At 47.0% G+C, this 25,427-nt stretch overlaps 2 protein-coding genes across 3 annotated transcripts in view; one reads left to right on the forward strand and one right to left on the reverse strand.

The window, feature by feature from the left end:
* Nucleotides 1–447: 447 nt before the first annotated feature.
* The window catches only part of Nhsl2 (NHS like 2), a 273,835-nt gene continuing 248,855 nt past the window's right edge, over nt 448–25,427 (reverse strand). For both annotated transcript variants that reach the window (XM_090327221.1, XM_090327222.1), the window contains 3 exons: nt 9,308–11,635; nt 6,536–6,668; nt 448–5,775 (listed from right to left, as the gene is read on the reverse strand). In XM_090327221.1, the coding sequence (XP_090183347.1) occupies nt 5,451–5,775; nt 6,536–6,668; nt 9,308–11,635 (2,786 nt within the window). In that variant the 3' untranslated portion in view covers nt 448–5,450. The remainder of the gene's footprint in view (nt 5,776–6,535; nt 6,669–9,307; nt 11,636–25,427) is intronic.
* Nucleotides 18,945–23,475, forward strand: Rtl5 (retrotransposon Gag like 5). Its single transcript, XM_090327224.1, has 2 exons — nt 18,945–22,655; nt 23,078–23,475. Exon 1 carries the CDS (start codon nt 19,307–19,309, stop codon nt 21,020–21,022), a length of 1,716 nt encoding a protein of 571 aa, XP_090183350.1. The 5' UTR covers nt 18,945–19,306; the 3' UTR covers nt 21,023–22,655; nt 23,078–23,475.

Below are 25,427 nucleotides of genomic sequence, written 5' to 3' on the forward strand. Positions count from 1 at the left end.
AATCTCAGCTTCCTGAATAGCTAGGATTATAAGAGCGAGCCACCAGTATCTGGCATATACGTACACACACACACACACACACACACACACACACACACACACACACACACATATATATATATATATATATATATATATATATATATATACATACCAGACAAATGGGTGCCTGACCAAGGTAATTGGCATCCATCTCTTGGCCAGAGATTGACTAATTACTATAATGACAAACTGAACAGTGGGAAAGGTTCAGATTGCTTAGCTTGTTGTGGCTATAGTGCTTCAGGTGCTTGAAGGAGTAATATCATTTTCTCTTTCCCTTTCCCACTCACATTCTACCCAAGGATGCTGTTGTTGCTGGTCCTGACACACTACAAGAACCACTGATCTAGAGTTGGGACTTGATGGCAACGTATAGACTTCTTTCCCATGATCCACTACTCATGCAAAGTTCTTTTGGCTGTACTTATGAAAGTGCCTCAAATAGGAATTCGTAACTATTGACTACTATAGAGTGCAGAAATCTGTGTAAAGTATTCTAGAACTTTGCTTATTTCATATCATTGTTTAAATCATTCTACTCAGTTTTCCCTTTGACAAAGGCACTTCTTTGTACCTCATTCCCACACTCTGGTCTTTTCAGATCCTTAATATCTTTGTCACTTCTAGCTGAAATACATGCAAAAGCTTTGGAGGAACTGGGGCTGTGGTATAGACATGGTCTCATTCTCTCACCAAGTTGCAGTGATGGTGTAGAATGGAAAGAACATGGGGGGGGCGGTCAGGGACTGAGGCATTTAGATTCCATAGAGTTGTTCCAACATGTTTAGTAATCACTGGACGACTGATATCAATTGGACACAGATAAGACAGTTTCACCTTTCACAAACAGGACATTTTTTTTCACAAACTCTTTAAATTTTTCTGTTTTTTTTTTTTTACTCAAATGGTAATTCATTGTACTTATGGAACCATGTTAATGTACACTATGAAGGATCTAGGCTTTCTCAGTAGCTTTCCAGTAGCCCATCCTGAGAGCTGACTTGCACTGAAGATCTGGATAATCTGACCATCAGCTACGAACTACCATGATTTCCAGAAGATAAGGACATTTTCACTACTCTGCAGGGAGCTGTCAGAGAACCTGGCCTTTCCGTGGTACAAAATAGACTTGTACAACTAGCTGATGCCTAACATTCTGCAAGCAGTACTTCATTCCTTTGGCTTAAGGCTTTCCCCCTGTTAAAATACAAGCAACCCTCAAGAGAGGTAGCATTAAGCCTCATCATCTTAAAGTAAATGAATATATCCCTTTCCTGAGAGCATGTTTTTCTTAGAGAGCAGGAAAAGAAAGTAGGAGGCACTGAGGAGAGTCGGTGCTGGGATATAAGGACTAGGGAGCATGGAGTTGAAAGAGACAGGATTACAAGATAGACTTCCACCTTTCATTGCTTAGCTACAGGTTATCCTTGGCAGGAGTGGCAGGGGAACACCACTGAAACAGGTATAGAGCAGGTTACTCAGAAATCAACTCTGCTTTCTAATAATACTGAAGATTCTTTAATGCATAGGCATACAAAGGCTTGTTGCAATAAATGGAAAAGTAGCAATAAAACATTTGGTGTGACGATAGGGAGTCATCTCCCCCAAATTAGAAGAACCACACATGGAAGAAGAGAAACTTAGGATACTTTACAGAGTGCAAATCATAGGGCCGGGACGAGGCTAAGGCACTTGCAGGGCCCTGAGAGCAGGCGCCTCCTTACATTTTGTGCCCTTGTAGGCTCCTTGGTAGCCTCACCCTAGTCCTGGCCCTGGAAAATCATATTAAAGTGAAAGCTCACCATTGTCAAACATGTAAAGCTGAACCAGTGAGAAACAGGGCATTGAGCTGGAACTTGTCCTTTTCCTTACTAGCTCAGGATGAGAAAGTAGGCAGGTGCTTGGGCAGATATGCTCAGAGACAGAAACACAGAGATCACAATCAGATATGTTACTGAGCTTGTTAAAGTGGGTGTCAGACAAAATTCCTTTTTTTTGTCAGTCTTGGTGCTTGAACTCTGGGCCTGAGCGCTGTCCCTGAGCTCTTCAGCTCAAGGTTACCGCTCTACCCCTTGAGCCACAGTGCCACTTCCAGTTTTCTGGTGGTTACTTGGAGATAAGAGTCTCATGGAATTTAGTGCCCAGGCTGGCTTTGAGCCTTGATCCTCAGATCTCAGCCTCCTGAGTAGCTAGGATTATAGCCACTGTACCTGGTTCAGGCAAAATTGTTGTTGGAAGAGCTTTGGAGACTCTCATAGTCATTAGTTACAGGACCAGACTGGTTTATCAAAGTGTGATTATTAAGCTAATGTGATCTAGCTGACTGCCCGTGACCTTGCCTCCTTCATGTGGTTGAAATATTGACCACAGATGAAGTCCATGGGTGTTGAGATGTGGGAACAACTCAGGGTCAGGTGAGAGGTCCAGGCAGGCCAAGTAGTACAGGCAAAGGAGAAGAGTCACCAACCAAGCCAACCTTGGTACTGACACTAACTTGCTTAATACCATGAAGTACAAAGCCTCTACTTCTGACTAGATTGAAGCCAGTCTAGCTGCTATTGGTTGGAACTGGAGGACAACAAAGGAAAAGGAAGGTCTTGAAGTGGAAGCTGACCTCCTGGGGTCAAGTTCATTCTCTCCAACATCTTGTATATTCTACCTTTACAGATTAGTCTCATCAATATTTGCACGAGGATAGTGGTGGCAGGATTCTCTGAAAGCTTTCCTGAACAGGGCCTGTTGCTTCTCTTCTCCAGCCTCAGTAGACACAGGTGGCCCAGAAGTGCCTGGGTACGGGAAAGAGCTGGGGTTATGCTAATCCAGGGCACAAAAAGAGGTTGAGTATTAGGAGTAGGAAAGGTGCTTGGTGTTATGTTAATCAGTACCTGATAGTTTTTTAGTTCGGGTTCCTTTGGGACTAGGTCCTCTTGTTGCAAATAATATTTGTTGAATTAATATTTTCAGTTTTAGCTATTATGTCTAACTGTACAACCTATGCCCCAAAACCTCTGCCAATGGGGACACCACTGGGCATTTGAGAACCATAGTGATGTTGCAGAAACTATTCTAAAACTTACAGGCAAGAAAGCATGAGGGAAAGAGTGACATTGTCCAAAAAGAAATGTACTCTTCACCAGACTTATGTTACTGTAACCCCTTGGTACATCACCTTTATAATGACAACTTAAAAGAACATCCAGGCAAATAGTTTTATAGAGGAAAGCAAGAATGCAGGTGATGGAAAAACATCGAAGTGTCTAGGCATTCAGCTTTAAAGCTTCCAGAAAAATCAGCAAAAGTACCAAGTCTTAGACTATATAAGTTCCATACTCACAGACTTGAAAATTCAGCTATTCATAATGGTTTCTAAGGAACAGTCCCTGGCAGCTCTTCACGTTTGTGAAGCAAAAGCACAAGCTCCTCCATTTCCCTACAGAGAACCATGTTTCATCTTTTGGAACTCTGAGTCCAGGGCAGATAAGTGAGACATTCCTATACAAATGAAGGCCAGGAACAAATCTTATTTTACTTCTGGCAATCCCCACCTCCCCACACCCCACAACTTGTTTAAAGACCCTCAAACCAAATAATTCAATTACTTGCAAAAGCAGCTGATATTTCCCTAGATGTTTGTTAAGTGGCTTCTTTCTAAAGGAAAGTGCTGATTGCCAGGCAATTGGTAGGTTTGGCCTATTCCTTATTGGTCTAGAATTCAGAACCAGACCAACCAAAGATCTAGGCCTAAGGCTTCTATTTCAGCTGTTTTGTTTAGCTAGAGCATGGGCAGTTGAACTAAGAGCTTGCTTCTCATTGGTGGGGAATGTGGTTAATCAAAATAGAATAAGACTGAAAGTCTTACTGTGGCCTCTCTCCCCCCCCATGCCCATCCCCCATCCTCCCCACCCCCTGCCCAGGAAGTTAACCAATCTGTGGGGTCAAGGAAATTTTTTTTGTGAAGTAGGTTACACTTTTTTTTTTTTTAAGTTTTCCTTTTGACCTCTTGAGACTAGTAAATATATTCCCAACACTGATAAGGACAGTTTTCTTTGTTCAATGCTTCATCTGTTTTGCCCCCAATTCTTCCCGCCCTCCCAGAAATCAAGCATATGGAAATCAGGTGAACCATTGTTCTTGCTTTGCTTCGAAAATTGAGACAAGTAGTTAGCGCCTGTTAAGAGTTGGAGGGGAAGGAATCGCAATGATTGTTCTGGAACTCTTTCAGTATTCCATTTCCCCAAGTTCTTACATTCTCCTCCAACATGCTGAATTGAAAGTTGGTCAAATAGCAGCACATAAACTGCAAAAAGTAGCCCTTTTGTGTGTTATGGGCGATTGCAATTTGTAAGGCTGCCTTTTTGACTTGGGTAGATCTTTGTAGTTTATAGGTTCTTGATTTTTGGAACAGAGTCAGAGGACTTCCTTTAAACAAAATGTTGCCAGACATGATCTGAATTGAATATGTGGGGTAAGATGACTTACTTTCTATCCTCTTTGAGCCTTTGATGATGCTCATCCTTCACCTAAGTACCTCCTGTAATGAATGCTATATGGAAATGAAATAAGTTCTTGAAGTGCAGCATGAGCTGGGCACAGATCTGGGCTATCCGCGACGACAGACATTTGAAGGACCTCAAGGAGCATTTGCGAGTTTTCTTGGCTAGATCAGAGTGAACACATTCCTTGGTTCATTCATTGGCTGAGTTTGATTCATCCAAAACCACCCAGTCCTGCTCTTTTCTAGATAATGGTGGGGATGGGGGAATTTAAAAGTTTATTGAGACTCATCACCCTGATCTCCGCATAGACAATCAAACTGAAAAAGGCATGAAGTTTCAGGACAGACTCACATTCATATTTTGCACCACAAAAGCCATCCAATCAACCTCATGCCAAAATAAGAGCACACCTGTGTAACTCTCACTAGAAGACAGCCACACTGTGGTTGAGGAGGCTTAGGTGTCTTTCTGTGACCCTACCCAGGAGAGTAGATAATTGACAATGACGCCTTCTGCCCCCCTGCCCCTATTGGGCAGGCCCCAGTCTGCTCTCCCATCGTACCCCTCAGTGACAGGAGTCAATGGACATAGCAGCCAGGACATTGACTGAAAAGGTGGCATACACCCCCTCGCGTCGGGATTTCTTCTTAGTTCAAAGCAATGGGGGAGAATAAAGAACTCTCTAGTCAGTCATGACAAGGATGTAAGAGTGGAAATGCAGAATGTCTGACGACTTTTCAAGTGCCTGATGATCTCAGCTCTTGTTGAATTGGCCTCTTTGCCATCCAGAGTGCGAGTTAATGTAAAAGAAATGTAGGCTCTTTTTGTTATGCTTGGGGTTCCTTTCTAAACCCATTTCTCTTCCCACTTCTTGACTCAAGCCTAGTAAGCCCTGCTCCTTGAAGCTGGGCCTTATGTACTGGGGTTGTCGGTGGTTTCGTAGTCTTTTGAAAACTGAGCGATGATTCGTCGAGCCAGTGGGTTAGTGGTCTTCAACAGCTCAGCAGCCGAGGGGCGGGACCTGGGAGTTGCTTTACTTCCCTTCTTCTGGAGCAAGGCCTTGAAATCATCATTTCTACCAGCATCGAGGCTGGTGCTGCCGCTTGGTCCTGAGGCAGTGGCAGAAGACTCACTGATGGGAGAATCGGCTGTGTTTTTCACTGGCGAGTGGGAGCTTGGCCTGCTGCCTGTAAAGCCCTCTCCGGGCTCCTTCCAGCCAAGCAGCTTTCTTTTGGACCTAAATAAGAGACGATCTGGTCTGAATAAATTCTGGGAACAAACATTTAGCAATGCTTTGCACAACTCCTTGCCTAGGGATGTGCTTGTAAACATGCATACGATAAGCCTTGCAAGCATAGCATTGATCAGCTTCCTGGTTGCACTCGCTCCTGCCTTTCAATTCCCACAGCTGGAGTCACTTGACTAGTGCCTGCAGGGTGAGTCCTACCAAGCTTCTGGGACCAGGACAAATGCATGGAGTTGAGGCTAAAGGCTTAGATTAGGTACTGATTCTGTTCTGAACTGGTGTTCCAGCTCCAATAACTGGGCTCTTAGATCCAGGTTCCCTGTCCCTGAGCCCCTGCCTCGTACCCCTGTGCCCCATCTGCTCCCCCTTTGCCTGAGTCCCTGCTTTGACTTGTTGCCCACTTTCCCACATTACTTCTTGAGATTTTCGTGCTACAAGGAATTCTATAAAGGGTTAAATGTCTCTGTCTGCAGACAGAGCTGTGAGAGAGCAGATGGAGCCACAATAGGCCAAGCGGTTGCTAGGAGACATGGGGCCTCTCTCAGCACCTGGTCCTCCCTCTTCTCCCCTCCTCCACTTTACCCAAAGACGTCAGTGAATTTGAGATGTGAGGCCCCTGACAGGGCTCACATACGTGGTATTTGGACTCCACTTGCAATTCTAATGGCTGCTTAGAGATAGCAGTTTTTCTTTAAGTAAAAACAGGAAATGCAATTGCAATTAGAATCAAGGAACAAAAAATAGACCAGACCTGTGTATCACAGTAAACAAATCTTCAGTTGTGCGTGAAGCCACAAACACGTCATCCTCCTCCTCCGCAATCCATTCAGCTGTTTTATCACTGATTAAACTTTTCTCTTCAGTGCTTGGTTCCACAGCACTCCCTAGGCATAAGAACCAGAAGGAGTGACTTTTGACCACAATGGATAGGGCAGAGCAATCCACTCTCATGCTAGTTCATCTGTTTAAAGCATCTCTGGAAGGGTAGCATGGAAGGGATTTTTAAATGTCTCCATTTTGAAAAGAGAAACATGAAGTTCTGAAGCCCTCAGTGGAGTGTGTGTGTGTGTGTGTGTGTGTGTGTGTGTGTGTGAGAGAGAGAGAGAGAGAGAGATAGAGAGAGAGATAGAGAGAGAGAGAGAGAGAGAGAGAGAGAGAGAGACAGATATCGAGAGACACAGAGAGAGGAGAGATTGCCTGGAGTCTTTATTCTCACTAACAGGTGGTATGAGCATGTGCTTTTTAATTTATATGTTTGTTTACTTGATGCTGGAGATGGAATTCAGGGCCTTATCCATGCTAGAAAGCTCTCCCACTGAGCTATACTCAATCTCTTTTGTTTAAAATACACAACATGGGCCTGGGAGTTTGGCCTAGTGGTTAAAGTGCTTGCCTAGCATGCATGAAGACCCGGGTTCGATTCCTCCGTACCACATACATAGAAAAAAGCCAGAAGTGGTGCTGAGGCTCAAGTGGTAGAGCTCTAGCCTTGAGAAAGTCCAAGGACAGTGCTTGGGCCCTGAGCTCAAGCCCAGGACTGGCAAAAAAAAGAATAAAATAAAATACACAACACACACACACACACACACACACACACACACACACATATATATATATATGTCATGACAGAACACACACACATATATACATATATATATATGTACATATATATGTACATATATATATATATATATATATATATATATATATATGCCATGGGGCTTGAACTAGGCCTGGGTGATGTTCCTGAGCTCTGCAGCTCAAGGCTATTACCCTACTCTGAGCCAAGCCCCACTTCCCATTTTCTAGAGGTTAATTCAAGATAAGAGTCTCAGGTGCTTTTGTGCCCGGGCTGGCTTTGAACCTTGATCCTCAGGTCTCAGCCTCCTGAGTAGCTAGGATTACAGGCGTGAGCCATCGTGCCCGGCCACAACATATACATTAAAAAAAAGCACAAGTCCTAGTGTCAGTGGCTCACACCTGTAATCATGACTACTTAGGTGGCTGAGATCTAAGGATTTCCATTTGGAGCCAGCCCATGCAACAAATCTGGAGAGACTCAGCTCAAATTAACCTCCAAAAAACAAGAAGTAAAGCTGTGTCTCAAGTGCCAGAGGACTAGCCTTAAGCACAAAAGTGAAGGGACAGCACCTAGGCCATGAGTCCAAGCCTCAGGATGGGCACAAAAAAACCCCCACAGACCTGAGGATGAGTATCAATAGGAGAAGGTGAACAAGAATAAATATGGTCCATTAGTTTATTTGTATATAAGAGCATGGAACAAGCCGGGCATGGTGGCTCACACCTGTAATCCTAGCCAAACAAGAGGCTGAGATCTGAGAATCGCAGTTCAAAGCCAGCCGGGCACGAAAGAATGTGAGTCTCTTTATCTCCAACCAACCACTAGAAAACGGGAAGTGGGACCGAGGTTCAAGGGGTAGGGCAATAATCTTGAGCTGAAGAGTTCAGGGACAGCGCCGAGGCCTAGAGTTCAAGCCCCATGACCCACAAAAAAAAAGAAAAGCAAAAGAAAAAGAAAAAACATAGAACAATGAGAAGTGTTGAAATTGTTTTAAGAAAGGGAGTATAAGGGAGAATGATAAAGGTGGTCAATTTGATGTGTACATGAATAGAAATATCACAACTAAACTCCCTTTGTACAATTTAATGCTAATAAAAACTTTAATTATAAAAAATAACATGCCAGAGTTAATAAAAAAGTATCACTGAGTTGCAAGCAATCTAAAGTAATGACGCTTACCCAGCAGGTGAGATAGGGACTTCTTTGAATCTCAGAGAGCCCATGGAGTCTTAGAAAGTATATTCTAAAATAATTTGTGGCTTTGATGTGTTTGTTTGTTTTAGTTACAATGATTAAATCTTCAATTAACTGCCAAAAAACTGGAAGTAGAGCTGTGGCTCAAGTGGTAGAGTGAGAGCCTTGATCAAAAAGTTAAGGGACAGTGTCTAGGCTCTGTGTCAAAGCTTCAGTATCAGTACAAAAAAAGAAAGAATGAAAGAAAGACTGAAGTAGTCTTATGAGTTCAGGAAAAACTAGCCTCATACCATCCAAAGTAGTGAGCTCCCTTTCCTTTGGAAGGCTCTGGGAAAGGATGGATGCCTTCCAGTCTGCCATAGCACTGGAATGTGTTCTGTGAGGGTATTGAGTCACAGGCATGAAACTGAATTTAGTGCAGCTAATCCAAAGTACTGAGGTGGAGTTCAAGGGCAGTGGATGTATACCAGGTGAAGTAGACAGGGTTCTGAAGATCTAAGGCCTAGCTTGCTTCAATCACCTAGCACTTGAACCAGTACTTGGCATTGCACATGTGTATGTCCTAGGTGCAGTAAGGGAGACCTGTGGTTCCTGTCCAGAGGAATTCACAACCTCAAAAAATGCTCCTTCTTCTTGGCCATGGATAACGAGGACCATTCTGAAATGACTGCTACTGTCTCTGGCATTCCACTCTCATCCTCACCCGCCCTCCGATGATAAGAAAAAGGTGACAGCCAGTTTACTAACCTGGAGACTGCACCTCCCGATCCCTGTCAGCCTGAGTCACTGAAGTCATCCTTTCACCAGGAGATGGAGGGTCATGGTGAGAGAGAGGATGCTTGCCATCTTCCTCCAAGGTGATGATGGGACTTAGAGGCAGCCTCGTATCTGTCACATAGGCCTCTAGCTGAGCTCCAGGGGAGGTGAGAGGCAGATACAGCACGCTGGGCTTTTTTGGTACCGGAGGTGGAATCTTGCTGGTCTTTTTCTCAGCTTCTTCCTGGCTCTGGAGGCTAATTCTTTGAGGCAATGCTTTCCCTTTGGGGCTCTCATCCTCCATACTTGCCCGGGGAGGCTGTTGTGTTCCTGAGAAGAAAGCACCAGAGGAACTGGCAAAAGGCGTGAAAGGAAGAGAGGAGGGGGTAGTTGACTCCCCTGGGCTTCGTCCATCAGGGAAGTTGGAGGACTTTGGTTTCCTCAACACTGTGTGGCTGTCTTGAGAGAGCGGTCTCATGTGTTGAACAGAGCTCTTAGGGGTCACCGCCAAAGTAGTTGAAGTTAGTGGATATTCCTCAGGGACTGACGGCGGCTTGTGGATCAAGCTTGGAGGCCTTCGGGCCAGAGGGGGCTTCTCAGCTACAGGAGGTTTCACTTTTCTCTCAGGCATGGTGAAGACTTCTTCTGCTCCCGGTTCCTCTGGATAGTCTGGGCTCTCAGCGTCATCTTCTGGCTCAGATTTGCTGACTGATCTCAGGCGAATGGAACGAAGGTCAGACTGAGTAACCATGGGCATGATTGGCTGGTTGGGGCTAGTTTTCTGGGCCAACTTGGCTCCAAAATTGGTATCAGAGTGATGGCGGCTCACCTTGGCTTTGCTGCGAATGGAGATACTCATCCCAGATAGATCCAGGTTGGCCGGAGAGGTCAGTGGTAGGTCAAATGACAGGCGTGACTTGGAAAGCTTCTCCATTGGTGATGTTGGAGGCAGTGATGACTTTCTCTCAGGTACTACAGGACGTACTCGGATGCTGCTGCTTGGAGCGGGTAAGTGGCCCAAGGTCAAGGACATGGAGACTGTGGGTGTAGGTGTCTCTGACTGACTGGAATATCCGCTGGAAGGTGACATCAGTCCTGTGGGCCTTCCTGGGGAGGAGACCTCCCTAGCCTCCACCTCAATGGAGAGTTGGGAAGGTGTCGTGGCTCTGGAGGTGGAAGGTGAGGCAAGAGACTCCGAGCTGCCCTGAACTTGAGTGCACTCGATGACTGTGGTGCCAGTGGCAGTGCTAGAGCTGGATAAGGACTGATAGGTGTCACCAGACTTCCAGTCAGTAAGATACCAGTGGTGGGAGAAATGAGTACCTTCTGGATCTTTGGGGGTTGGCACCGCTGGGTGACCCTGAGCATCTGGGTAGGGTGAGTGATGATGTCCTTGATGGTCTAAGGACAGGCAAAGGCTTCTAGGCCTTTGATCCTTGGGCAATGCTGATCCACCTTCTGGCAAGAGGGTAGGCTCATCTTTGACCAGAGAGACACTGCGCATCGGTGGACAAGGCTTCTTTTTGGCCTTCTTGAGTGAGATGCTTTTGGACCTCTGCCTTCTGTGCCGGGCCTCTTGCTCAGCATTCAGTGACATAATGTTATCAGCACTGTTACTGCCTTCAGAGCTTGTGCTGGCATACGGCAGGGCACAAGCCTCGCTGGCCTTATGCTCTTCCACATAGCTCCCTGTTGTGGTACCTGAGTCTGTGGGCACGGACAGCGATCGCTCCCGGAATCTGTTGGCTCCACCTGGGCCTGTCTCTTGCCTTAAAGTACCACTGGTGAGAAAGCCAATTTTGGGAGGTCTTCCTGGCGCTTGTCTTCGTTGAGTAGGATGCTCTGAATATTTGGTTACCCCACTGCATCCTGCCGGGTTATCACGAGTGACAAAGAGAGTAGTAGCCTCCTTGGGAACCAGGGGTGGGAGGGTGTTCACCCAAGAATTCCCCAAGGAATGAGCTTTTCCATTTTCATTGACTGGATTACTCTGGCTGTTGGCACTTGGAGTCATATAGGTAAAAGCATCTCCCTTCCAGGAAGGGGAGAATGTTGATTCTGTGGGTCCATTGCAAGAACCGGGGACACTATAAACCATCCCCATACTCTCCATGCTGGGAGGGTTGGGATCTCCACGTGCCTGGTGAGGGTCTCCGGACTCACTGGAAGGATTTCTCAGTCCTGATGAGGTCAGATTTGGAAATCGTGCTTCTTGCCCGATGGTAACTCTCCCATGAATACCTGGTGGAGCTGAGAGGCTGGGCTTGGCATCTGAGGTGGCAGTGAGGGCCACACTGTCTGAGGGGCTGTTGCTATGACCTGGAGGAGGAAGGAAAACACAAGAGCATTAGTGGAGAAGCAGCAAGCGATCCTTTCCACATTGGATGTTTTGAGACAGGAGTGCTTTTTTTTTTCTTTTCAAAGAAGCATTTGCCAATAGCTTTGTCAGATTTCCTTGGTTCTTCCTTCTCACAGATGAGGATGCTAGGAGACTTGGTCTTTTGCCCACTACTACACAATGAGTCACAGGGTGCCCTTGGATTGGCCAGCTGACTGCCAAAATCTTCTCAGCTCTGATGATTTCTTTCAGAGTCCACATGTTATGTGGACTACCTTACACTCAACCCTCCACCCTCTATCCTCTTTCCCTTAGGCTCTTTGAACCATCATAAACATCACTCAACATCAATACTGAGGTGACAAACTCACTTGTAACCCTAGCAGTAAACCTGGAATCCATCATAATGGAACACTAAGTGCTCAGCTGTGATTCTGGCATCTGTTCTATTTTTTTTTGGTTAGTTGTGGGGCTTGAACTCTGGACCTGGGTGCTCACTGTTCCTGAGCTCTTCAGCTCAAGGCTACTTCCTTAGCCCTTGAGCCACAGCCCCTTTTCTAGTGATTAATTGGAGATAAGAGTGTCAAGTTCTTTAGTGGTCAGGTTGGCTTTGAACCGCAATCCTCAGATCTCAGCCTCTTGAGTAGGTAGGATTACAGGCTTGAGATGACACGCCCGGCTCTGGCATCAGTTATTCTTTACCTTCAAAATATACCTACCAACGTGATGAGACCATTCTGATGATCCCAATTGCAAGAAGTTTTTGCTATACAGACTGTTCTACCATCATTATTACTGCTATCTATGATTATTATCACTGTGATCATAATTTAGACTAACAGACACCATTTATAGAATAGCAACTATATCTCAGCCACAGACTCCACAGTAGCTCTGAATCCTCACCAAGACTCTCCTGGGTTATTATCATTATCTTCACAACAGGTAGATGATGAAGCTGGGGCTTACAAACTATGTAACACTTACACCCATTTTTCTTGGGTCGAGTATTTCCTTCTTTCTTTTCAGTGATGGGGATAGAATTGAAGCCCTCAAATATGCTAGGCACATGTTTTACCACTGAGTCACACCTACGTCATGATCTATGCTTTTTGGAGAGCAATGATCTGTTAAGATGGTAGGGCTTTTTTTCCTGCCATTCCTGGGCTTGAATTCAGGGCCTGGGCACTGTCCTTGAGCATTATCAAGGCTAGCACCCTACCAGTTGAGCCACAGCATCACTTCTGGCCTTTTTTGTTTATGTGGTACTGAGGAATCGAACACAGTGCTTCATGTATGAGACAAGCATTCTAACACTAGGCCACACTCCTGGCCCAAGATGGTAGTTTTCATCAAGATCCTCTCCATTATCTATGTGCATAAAATTGGTGCACCTGGTTATATTAAATTTTCAATGGAAAACAACCATGCGATGACTTTATTAGCCTATTCTTACTTAGTTGCTGGCCTTGACCTTGGTTGCCCTTCACCACACTGGCATTCTCAGAAAATTCAAAGCCCCATTCCTCTGAATTATTCTTGTTCCCCATCCCTACAATGTGACTAAATGGCAGGGATAATTAGAACAGTTGAGGGGAAGGGTTCTGGGGAGAGGATCAGCCGCGTTGGGGTCACCTTGTTCTTGCTGGGAAAAGTTAGAGATTCCAATAATGGTCCGCCTTCGCCTCAGGGTGGACTTGGGGTTCACAGCTGTCTCTGTGTTAAACAACGAGTGTCGCAAACTTGCATGTTTATCAAACTGCTGCCCTGTAGCCAAAATAAAGACACTTGGTGCATCCTGGTTTCTGTTTAAAGTATAATGGAAACGGGCCTTAAGTAGAGAGAAGGGATGATGGCAGTAGCATAAGCATGAATAGCATCAAGGTAGATGGCACTTCAAACTCATCCCTCCCAATTAGGTGTTGGGCACACATACTAGGTCTCAGAGGTACACCCAGGTCACCTATAAGTTTTCAATCCTGACTTCCTGCTGAAATGAACAGAAAGCTTTGAAGCCCCTATAGCTGGACTTCAGAAGACTGAACTCTCTGGGAGTAGGGCCTAGGTAGCAGCGATGTTTAAGAGTCTTTAGGTGATTACTTAGTTGTATAGCCAGAAGAAAGAAACATAAATACAGAGTACTAGGATGAGAATAGATTTACTGCATGTGATCTTTTCTTTTCTTTACCAGTTCTGGGCTTGAGTCTCAAGGCTAGAGCTCTACCACTTGAGCCTCAGCACCACTTCTGGCTTTTTTCTATGCATGTGCTACCGAGGAATCGAACCCGGGCCTTTGTGCATGCTAGGCAGATCTTTTTCTTTTTTCTTATTTTTGCTTTGCTGGGGATGGAACATATGGACCTAACTAAGCCACACCCTCAACCCTTGGTATTCAGAAACAGGGTCTCTCACTATGTAGACCAGACAGGCCTCAGAGTTGCAATCCTCTTGCATCAGCTTCCCAAGGACTGAGATTGTAAGCTACCAAGTCCAGTTTGGTTGTGATCTTTTCTCGAGGGAAAAGGGAAGCTTGTAGTGTCCAAGCTGCCCCGCTGACTAACACTTGGTTACATTCTACTAAAATTGGCTGCTTCATGGGATGTGAATCTCTGTTGCTCTTAAAAGTACTGGTTCAGCTTTTGGCTCCGGAGAACTTACTGGGAAAGTGACAAGGTGAGGTGGGATATGCAGCCAGTCATGTATTTGGTTCACTTCCCTGTTTCCCAATCAGCAGCTGGCTGGACAGACCCTTCCCTTCCAGCTTCATTGCTACATGCCTCACTCCGTAAGTTAGCTCTTTGGAAAAAACTCAGAAACATGGGCTGGGAGCATGGCCTTGTGGTAGAGTGCTTGTCTAGCATTCAATTCCCTGGTACCACATACATAGAAAAGGCCGGAAGTGGTGCTGTGGCTCAAGTGGCAGAGTATTGGTCTTGAAAAAGCCCAAGGAGAGTGCTCAGGCCATGAGTTTAAGCCTCAGGACTGGCAAAAAATAATAACTCAGGAACAGCCTCATTTAGAGGAAGAGATATTTAGAAAATGAATATCCAATATCAGTTTGCAAGTCTCTTCTCTTATGACTTGGCATACTTCCCTAGCCTATGGACTCTACTTCATTGCCTGTCTTCTCCTTTATTCATTTTTGGTCATGGGGCTTGAAGTCTGGACCTGGGCTCTGTCCCTGTAGTCTTCAGCTCAAGGCTAGTGCTCTATCACTAGCACCACTTCTGGTTTTCTGGTCGTTAAATGGAGATAAAAGTCTCATGGACTTTTTGTGGCTGAGCTGGTTTTGAACTGCAGTCCTCCAATCTCAGCCTCCTGAGAGCTAGGAGTATAGGTGTGAACCACCACACCTGGCTTCTCATTTTTCTAGATGAATAACAGCAGTGGATAACAGCATATTCAAGGAGCATTATCACATATGGTCAGAGCTGTTTTCCCTTACCTTGGCCAACTTTTTCCAGCATTGCAAAGTCAGTGCTGGGTTGCTGGCTCCCTGTAAGTCCCTTTGGACTAATAAAGTTTGGATTTCAACAGGTCCCTCCCTGTCTCCTTCTCAGGGTCTGGAAGCTGTTTCTTAGCTTTTATCCTTAAGGCTGGTGCTTTACCACTTAAGCCACAGCCATACTTCTAGCTTTCTTGAAGCTGATTGGAGATAAGAACCTTTTTCTTTGCCAGTCCCGGGGCCTGGGCACTGTCCTTGGGCTTTCTGAAGGCTAGGACTTTATTATTTGAACCACTTTACCACTTCCAGCTTTTTCTGTGTATGTGGCAGAGAGGAATCCAACCCATGGCTTCGTATATGGTAAGTAAGCACTCTACCACCAGGCCACACTCCTGGTCTGAGATAAGAGTCTTACAGGACTTGACATGGGGAGAAAAATGAATTGGACATAGTATACCACATGTCAACAGAGTCATAGCCAGCTGGGTTACATCCATTGTCTCCATATTCTCCAGGTCATCCTTTAGTATGTCTGGTATTTTTGGCCTTCATCCCTTTCTCTATCTCCTGTTTCCGCTTTTCGTGTGTGAAAAACTTGCCGAGCAAGTTGAAGATTGGATATTTAGTATCTTAAGAACAAACTAAAGAGAATCTACAAATTTTGTTTCCATATAAGCTTCTAAGGGCATTCAAGTTCCTAACATTGTGGAACATTCTGTTCCACAGGAGTGAAAGAAGAGCAGCCACAGCCCCCTCTTTTGCATGCCTATCGTGACAGTGCAGGGTGAGCTGATAGCAAGGAGAATGGCCCTCCCTCCCTCCCCAGCAGCTGGTGCAAGTATATTCAGAGGATGGTTTGTGATGGCATGGAGAGAAGCAAATAGATGATGCTAAGTTAACTCTACCAGAGATGTTGATGGGCACAAGATCAGATTGAGTGGAGCAGGGCTGAGGCCACCACTTCCCTTCCAGGATTGGCATAGGGAAGGGGCCATTCCAGGCAGTTGGCTTGTCGACTGGAGAAAGGCTCAGGGGGGTCTCCAGGGCTCTCACACCCTGGATAGTAGTCTCATCCTTGCTCAGCTGTCGATTTGTGGTCTGTTGGGAGAGAGGGTGATGTTTGAAAGGGTTTGCTTCTGACATGATGAGTGCTCTCACAGGATGGCTGTTAGGCAGTGATTCAAGGCTTGATCTGGGAGGCAGGAAGCAGGGCTAGGTTGCCCAGCTGGGCACCTGCTGTACAGGGCTCATTCTGGCAGGGCTTTTCTTTAGCTCTGCACGTGAACTGAGGCAAGCAAGCAACTCCAGATGGGAATGAAGGCATTGCAAGGTTCCCTGTCAGTAGGTGTATGCTGGCTCTCCCAGGTTGGGGAAGAGGCAACTCACCATCAATACAAACTCCAGATGCCTGGCAGACTGGGGCCTTGGGCTGGGAGTGAGCTCAGGGGACTCATCAGAAGAACGGAAGGTCTGCCCCAGAAGTCTGGCTTCGGAGTACTGTTCCTCATATTCTTCTGAAAAATAGCACAGTGGAGACACACTCTAGGGGGCCATGGGCAAGTGCTAGGATGAGGAGGACAATAAAGCCAGGGAGCTGCACTAGCTGCTAGACCTGACTCATATTGCTTCACTGGATTGCTTTCCTGGTGTCACAACCACTTAGATTTGGAAGTGAAAAAGTCCTGCGTCCGAAACAGCCAGAGAAAGAAAGAAAATGAATAAATTCAAGCCCACATTGCTTTGGGGACCAAGCCCTTATCTCTATGGCCTGCAACATAAGTTCTCTACATAGATACACAAGATGATGGTCCTTCCTTCCTTCCTTCCTTCCTTCCTTCCTTCCTTCCTTCCTTCCTTCCTTTCTTTGTAGCTCTTCAGATTTTCTGCAACACTATCAAAGAATGGATTTGTATGAAATCAAGACTTTGTACTGGGAAATTGTCGGGAGATTTCTCTTTAGGATCAAGATTTTTTTTTAACTTTTAAGAAAGAATTTTTTTTAAATTTTAAGAGAGGGATCTCACTATGTAGTCCAGGCTGGACTTGAACTTGTGGTTCTCTTGTCTTAGTCTTTCCAGTGCTGACATTATAGGCATGCACCAGCAAGCCCAGCTGCAAGAACTCTTACTTGAATTTTTGTAGGTTTGGTTCCACTGTGGGTGGCATCAGGCCTAAGAAAGAGAGAGAAGATAATTGCACAGAAGAAGGTGAAGTTCACGGTCATCATCAGAGAGTAAGAAGGATGAGGAAGATTTGAATGGGGTTGACTGAGTGATGATTCAGACAAGAAGAAAATAAGTAAAGAATATTCATGGCTGTATTGTACATTTGAACAGATATTTAGAATCATGGAGACTTGGGCTTGTTCTCGGGGGTCTCCAATTTAACACTCTGCTTTGTACTCAGATCCCTCCTAAGAGGTTTCTCCAGCTTAAGTGCACACACCTGAAGGGGAGGTGCTTTCCTCCATTTCCAAAGGTGCCTTGCTGCCTGTATGGACAGTTGAGGGCTGTCAGACATATCAGAAAAGCTTATTCTTATCTGGAGGCAGAAGCTTTCTACCTCAGGGAACCTACTCAATGGCCTTAACTTTGTCTCTGGCAGCAGCACAAATCATACTGACTGTATGTGTGGTGGCACTTGGCTATCTAAACACAAGGCTCATGGTGTTTCTTGACCTCTTGCATCTCTAAGATTATCCCTATTCAGGCAGGCCTGTGGGGGTTATGGTTGTTGGCAGTCCAGTTGGAAGGTTCGCCTGGCACCTTTGGGGGGGGATCCATCTCTATGCCAGATGCTATTGGAAATCCAAGGGTAGTAAGAAGTTGTTCATTTGTGAGGTGCTTAGAATGGACTCCAGAGCACCCTGGGCATGCTAACTCAACCACAGAGCTACATCCCCAGATCAGAGATGTGATGTACTTGGAGAAACTTAGTCTGGCTAGGAGGACAACATAGGAAACGTTGGGTACTATTTATTGGCTTTAATATTGGTGAGACAGTAGCTACCCAGGAGGTATGTGGGCAAGCCTATTGCAGGAGCAGAGTGAAGCCCAGAATTGGAAATCTTGACATCGATGGTCCATTTGTCTTGTGGTGCCAGGATTCCAAAGGCAGGGGCAACTGTGACAAGGGAGAGGTCTGGAGACATCTGTGTTCCACAGGTGGGATTTTTCCGAAGCACCCCTGCTCACTCTGAGAAGGGCTTGACTTATTGCCCTATCTCAGCCTCTACCCCGTTCCCTCAGTCTACGGAGCTGAATAATGGGGGAAGGGATGGACAAACTTGAAAGCAAAGTCATTTAGAATCATCAGTATGGAAAATGGAAAAAAAAAAGATAGAAAATGCATTTTGATTTTCGGTAGGTTTGAAACGGTTTTGTGTTTTATTTTCTCTCTCTCACTGGTACTGGGACTCTTTCTTCATGCCTCCCTTCTGCTGCTGTGCTGTTCAGTTGGCCTTTGGGCTCTGGCAGCAGCCCCCCTCCCTCTCAGTACCTTGTAACAGGCTCTGGAGATTGAGCTGCGCCTCGCGAAGCAGTTCCTCTACACTCGGGGGCCTGCCCGAGGAGAGGAACACGTTCACTGGCTGTTGCCATGACGACCTCGAGTGGGCTGTCGCTGTCGAATTTTCCCGACCCGAGTTAGCTGCAGCTAGGGAAGGAGAGAGTCAGTGAGAGGCACAGGCGAGGGAGCAAGGGGGGCGAGGGGGAGCAGCGGCCCCAGCCAATGGGTGTCCATGATTCTCGAAGATCCGCCCTTCAGGGGCGTGGCGTATGTAGATGTCTGGCTGGGTTTAAAAGGCCCAGGAAATCGCGCTCCGCAAGATTTTTTTCCTCGACAGATCCTGCCGCAGTCCGCTCCCTCCCCGCTGTGCCGGCCTCGGTGCTTCCGTACTCCTGATCGCAACCTGGGCTGCTGAGTCGCCACGTCAGTGTCCAATACCTCGCGCCTTCTGGTCTGCTCTGTCACCTGCCTTTTCTGAACCCAGCCAACGAGGTAACGCGTCTGGGGCCGAGCGGCGGGGCCCTGCGCCCCCAAGCTCCCTAGGTGCCTGCCCCAGTGGGTGTGGCCCGGCCTCGCTGTGCCCCTCCGCCGCATTTCGGTGTCCTCTCGCCCCTTATCACCCCATTTCGGCCTCCTCCGGTGGCCCTTAATTCCCTGCCCCCTCCACTGCTAGAGCCTTACAACCCCTGAGCTAGTCGAGATGTCCGAGGCGGCAGGAAATCTCAATAGCCTCCGCATGGCAAATGTAGCCCTACAAGAAGAATTAAATGCCCTTCGTGGGGAGAATGCCAGTTTGGGCCTGCAGCTCGGACGAGCCCTGGCCGAGGTTAATTCTTTGCGGAGTAATGTCTCAAGCTACATCCGCTGGCCAGTGCCCATAGTGCCTGTCCTTACTGAAGAGAACTTTGAGTTCCCGCTCAATGAAGCCGACCCCACTCCCGAGGAAGAAGTGCCCTTCTTGTGCTGGCCTCCCCCCCGCACGGATCCAGAGTATGTCTCAGATGATCTTTTGATTAACGTGGTACAGGATTACACCAACCCAGACGGGTCCACTGACCCTCCTCTGTTAGTCACTTCGCCCCCCTCTGAGCTGCTGTGCACGGTGTCCAAGGAGCCGCCCCCGCAGACTGTTCTGCCACTCCTGGAGCGGCCTGATATAGAGCCTTTTGCAGGCGACCCAGTCTATTTGGCTGAATTTCTGATGCAGTTGGAGACCTTTATAGCTGATCATGAGGATCATTTCTCTGGGGATGATGAAAAGGTGGCCTTTCTAATCTCCTATTTCACAGGGGAAGCTAGGGACTGGGCCATCTCAGTCACCCAGGAAGGAAGCTCCCTGCATGCCAACTTCCCGCGCTTCCTAGATGAAATCCGGAAAGAATTCTGTGGCCCCATCCCCCCTCGGGTGGCCAAAAAGGCCATCCGCAGGCTCAAGCAGGGAGACTGTACCCTGGGCAGCTACGCAGATGCATTTCAGTTTCTAGCCCAATTCTTATCCTGGGATGACTGTCGCCTCCAAAACCAATTCCTCAAAGGCCTGTCAGAATTTTTCCGAAAGGAGCTTTTGTGGTCCACTGAAATGGCTGACCTGGATGAGCTGATTCTGGAGTGTGTGGAAATAGAAAGGAAGGTACGTGTACCCAAGCCAGTCTCACTTCCTGGGGTTCGCAGTGTTTTCTTCCCATTTACTCCCAACCCTAATGAGGATGACCATGAAGACGAGGAACACTACTGTGAGGATGAGGGTGAAGAGGAAAGTGCTAACACCATTTACCTGAAGGACATGGGGAGCCACATGAGGGTGTTCCACCAGGACATAGACGAGGAGGAGGAAATGAGAAAGGAGGAGGAAGAAATGAATGAGGAGGAGGAGGAAGATCAGGAGGAGGAGGGGGAAGAGGAGGATGAGGAAGAGGAGGAAGATGAGGAGGAGCTAAAACTGAAAGAGGAGATGAGGAAGAATATGGTGGATGATGATAATGAGGATGAAGATGTAATTGAGGTTGGGAGCCAGGATTCAGAGCAGGAGCAAGAGAGTGTGGAGATCCATTACTCAGCCCACCATCATCATTACCACCACTACCATCATGGCCTACCAGAGGAGCTGATGGAGATGGAGGAGCCTGTCCTTGTGGACACTTCAACCCAGACTAGCTCCACAATTGCCTACCATGCTGAGAATTTCCTGGACCTGTCACCTCCCATAATCCATTCCAGCAGACGAAGGAACCAGAATCGAGTCCCACTTCTAGAGGGCCTGCCAGGTACCAATTCTCCATTTTACAGCTCACCACCACTGATTCGCCGTGCAGGTCGCTTGGGTCAACGCCAAATTCGAAGACGCCCTCCAGTGCTGTTCCGCCTCACTCCGAGACAGGGGGGCCACCGAGCTGCTCGTGGCCGAATTCGCGTGTGAATGCGGGGGTGAGTTGGCCACCCACAACACACCCTTCTATTGCGTCCCCTGCCCCTGCTATTGCTGCCAGACCTACCCTGTCTACTGACCAGTCCTCATAGGAGTTCCAGGCCCGCAGAACCTGAAGAAGACCTGCAGATATCCAGGCCGTCTTGCAATCCTGATGGGAGAGTGACATGTGTGCAAGCAAAGTCACCTGGGAAAGGCGAGGTCAGCAGTAACTGACCTCTTAGGCTCAGTCCAACTAAAAGCTGCAGAGCAGGTTTCTGGGCCTCGCTGAACTGGTCACCCCTTTGTGTTCCCTTCTAGTTGTTCCAAACCCTCGCCTCTCGTGACGTTCTCTGCCCTGTGTACTACAGTATTATCCTGATCAGCTGACTGAGACTTCACCCAATGCCTCACTGATCTGCCCCAATGATTGAAGGGACAGGCTACACTGAACTCCCAAAGCCGCTGTGGCCACTCACTAGGTAGAACTGATAGCAAGCAGGATGGCACCAGGAAATATACCTAGAAGCCCACATTTGTGTCACGCCACACTTTCAGCCAAAGGTCTGGGAGAGAAACGTACAGTGAGAGTGTACAAGGCTGCAGGCCAAATGGACACGTTGACTGACACTTATTTGCATCTGGCTGACGATGGCAATTACCTCCTCTCAAGTTTCTGTATCAAGGCTCTCAGACTAGCTTGTCCAAACTTAGGGCCTTCTATAATCCCACTGCCCTCCTGGACACCCTTCTGCTCATGGAGCACAACACAACAGTCTCCACTCTTTTTCTTGATGCTGCCTAAAAGCATAGACACTTGGGGGGTGGACAAGAAGGAGGAGGAAGAAACTGTATAATTCATTTCCGATATTCCTAAGCGTGACTCTTGCCTTAGGGACAGGGTCCTCCTCCCCCCTGCCAGGCCTTGGACTTGCAGCCCCCAGCCAAAAGCCTGTGGCAGGAGACTGTCTCCTTAGGGTGGTCCTGGCTATAGAGGGAGGCCTTACTGGTCTTTCCCTCCATGACAGCTAGAGAGAGAGAAAGAGAGAGAGAGAGAGAGAGTCTACGACCTGCTCTTAGTTTCCACCAACTCTAAGGATTCCTTAGATCTGAGAAGAGAGAGGAAGGTTGGTGCTAGAAACTACATCACTGCAGCCTTGTGGCCAGACACGTTCATGACTCTTACTTGAGGGTCAGTCCCCCAGTCGACTGCTGTACTTTATTTCACAGCATGGCTTAAGGAATGTCTGCCTTGTACGCAATCCTGTGGTTTCCAGGAGCAATTGTAGATGCCTTTATAAACAGACCTGCTGCTTACCTTGGGTCCAGAAAACACTGCTCCTGCAGTGAAAACTGCACATTTACTATGTCACTTCTGGTCATAAAATGCCAGCAGATCTACTGCTGGCCAGGCTTGCCCCTAGACACTGAACTGTCTGCATAAGTGCAGCCCAAGTGTCTGGCCAGAGGGAAGAAAATATAGTAAATGGAGTCTCTGTTCCCCGCTGGAGTCTGACAGATAACCTCAGCCCAGCCTTAGGATTTGGGGCCTGGAGGCCAGAAGAAGGAGCTGGAGGAAGAGGAGTCACAGAGAGACCCAGTCCTCAGACTGGTTTTGGGTGAGATCTCTGATCATCTGTAGGAGGTAAGATTCTCGTTTGTTTATCACTTGTTTCCCAATCTGGAGATCAGTGGAATTAGGTTCCTCTAACTTGTTGCTGCCTTTTCAAAAGGTCTCCCAAAGAGAAGAGTAACATATAGAATATATGGAAAATAGAGAACACTCCCAAGGACAAAATATACTCCCATATTCAGAATCCCATCCCATAGATGGCAATATTTGCCTTTATGCCTTTCTTTCTAGTATATTCTTTCAAAGTTGAATCATCTTGCTAGCTCTAGCTCATCAGCAGAGTTTAAAATGGCTGCCACCTATGCAGTTCAGCAAACTGAACTATTACGACGCATCTTATTCGACATTGAAATCATCTGTTTTCCCCTCATTCACTCGAGAGCAGGAGTGAACAACCTTATGAAGATGCTTTTGTCTATTTTCTTTTTTTTCAGCTTATTTCCTCAGGTGAGAATTCCAGAAGGGGAACTGCTATTCTTCAAAGCTGGGGACCCTGTGTGCTGATGTCATCATGCTGGCCCTGCTGTCCATGTACTTGTGGAAACATGCAAAGGACAGGTGCCTTGCACCCTCCTCCAGGGACCCCTTAGCACAGCACAGGCCCTGCCTGTTCCCATGGTGCTTTTCACCCTGAACCCACATAGCCTCAGCCAGGGAGATAGCAGATGAACAGTGAGCTGATATCCAGACCTCTGGGGACAGAGAGGCCTTGGATTTTTCTTGGACTTTCTTCCCCTTTCCCAGATCTTCAATACTTGTTGTGATGTGACAGCCACAAGAGCTATAAGAAGAACTTTGGGCTTTGGGTAATTCCTTGGGTTTGAAAAAGGGATGGGGGTGGGTGGGAGGGTGGGAGGCTGGGAGGGTGGGTGGGTGGGTGAGTGGGTGGGTATTGCATGCAAGGGGATGGGAGCAACCCAAGGATTCCCAGAAGCTCAGGAAGAAACCACTTTGAAACAAATATGTTATCGTAATTCTTGTGTTTTTGGTGTATTACTTTGTTGCAAAGATAAGAAATTGCTCTGTATGCTAAAGCTTTCTCTCCTCAATAAAAATATAAAGGGTGTGTAACAATCGTGTCCACCTGTGTTATTGAATTTGTTTTTGTCGGTCGTGGGGCTTGAACTCAGGGTCTGGTCACTGTCCCTGAGCTTTTTCATTCTACCACTTTTAGCTACGGCTCCACTTCTGTCTGTATTATTGAGCAAGCATACTTCAAGACCAGTAGGCAGCAGGTGCTTATTATCTAGGCACCCAGGCAGGAGCTGAGCTACACTGGAGCCTTGACATCTTGGATGAGGCCAAGGTAGGCTCAAGGGACCAGTCTAAATCCTGTACATAAATGGGTAAGAGGGAAGATGTTGGCGGGTGTGTGTGTGTAAAAATTCGCACATGCATGCGCATGTACACACGCACGTGAATCCCCCCATCCCACACGGAGGACTTGGGAGTGCAAGGAGGGAGGAAAATCAGGGAGGGAAGGTTATTTCACTCTTGGACAGTAGATGGCGCCATAGGATGCCAGTAAGCTAGTTGTTGCTGATTTGGATGCAGATCCCCAGAGCAGTTCACACAAGGACCCTGCCAGCAAGATCTCCCTGTTCCTGGCAGACTGTGGCTCAGAAGAAACTGAATTTCATTCTAGGACTTGCTCAAGTTTCCCAGACACAAATGGGACTTTTCTTTTGTTCTGGAGGAGAAGGTGGGAATGAGTTCTAAATAGTCGTGAGTGCACTTCAAATCTATTAACATGTTTCAGCCTCATAAACATCCTAGGGTGGTAGGCCTTATTTTCTCCCTTCCCTGCACCATCTCCTAGATAAATATATTGCGGCTTAGAAGTCATTGCCCATAGATGTCATCTAGGACTGTACACAGCTCTGCCCATTAGCTCCAGAGACCCAGCCCCACTCAGTGTCCTACTGTGTTTTTTTTTTTTCTGCCAGTCCTGGGCTTGGGCTGAGGGCCTGAGCACTGTCCTTGGACTTTCTCAAGGCTAGCACTCTTCCACTTGAGCCTCAGCACCACTTCCGGCTTTTTGCTATGTATGTGGTACTGAGGAATCAAACCCCGGTCTTCGTGCATGCTAGGCAAGCACTCTACCACTAGGCCAAACTCCCGGCCCCTGTTTTGTTTTGTTTTGTTTTTTTTTTTTTTAACAGTGTTGGTATCCTGGTTCCTTTGTCCCTGCTTACTCCTTACTTTAGGATTCCAGTGAAAAATAAAAACACCTAGTTTCACAGGCATATATGCCTTGGCCCTCTGAGAAGAAAGGAGGGTGGGGGGAATCAGTACATTTCTGTATAGATGTCCTGCATTACCAGAACCATTTAGCTAGGCAGGTACTGCTGAGACTGGTCCACTTCTGTCTGTATTATTGAGCAAGCATACTTCAAGACCAGTAGGCAGTGTCAGAGATACTAGGTTCCATAGGCAAACCTAAAACTGAAGGCTAGGGAGCCAGTCAAAGGGCAGTTCTGTTCTTTAGGGAAGCTCCCAGGTAGCCTTGCCAAGTGACAGGGCTTGCCATGGGGTGACTGGGCCTTATGGGGAGAGGAAGGGTTATAGGGCAATGGCTGTCGCAGTGATCAATTAGGCTCTGTTGAAGGCTTCACAGGGGTGGGGGTGGGGGGGTGAAGGGGCTGGAGGGAAAGGGGAATCAGAAAGGTTCCAAGCTGCTCTAAAACTTCTATTGATGTCACAGGTTGGGGTAAGTGAGTCCAGGCTCTGCAATGGCCAATCAGACCAGGTGTGCTTAAACTAATAAAAAGATGATGCGCCTAC

This window comes from Megascapheus bottae, chromosome X (genome assembly GCF_031878675.1).
Source record: "Megascapheus bottae isolate mThoBot1 chromosome X, mThoBot2.hap1, whole genome shotgun sequence".
Taxonomy (NCBI): domain Eukaryota; kingdom Metazoa; phylum Chordata; class Mammalia; order Rodentia; family Geomyidae; genus Megascapheus; species Megascapheus bottae.

Bases quoted from the DNA above. Each gene is read 5' to 3' on its own strand.
- Rtl5 (XM_090327224.1), top strand. From the start codon at position 19,307: ATGTCCGAGGCGGCAGGAAATCTCAATAGCCTCCGCATGGCAAATGTA.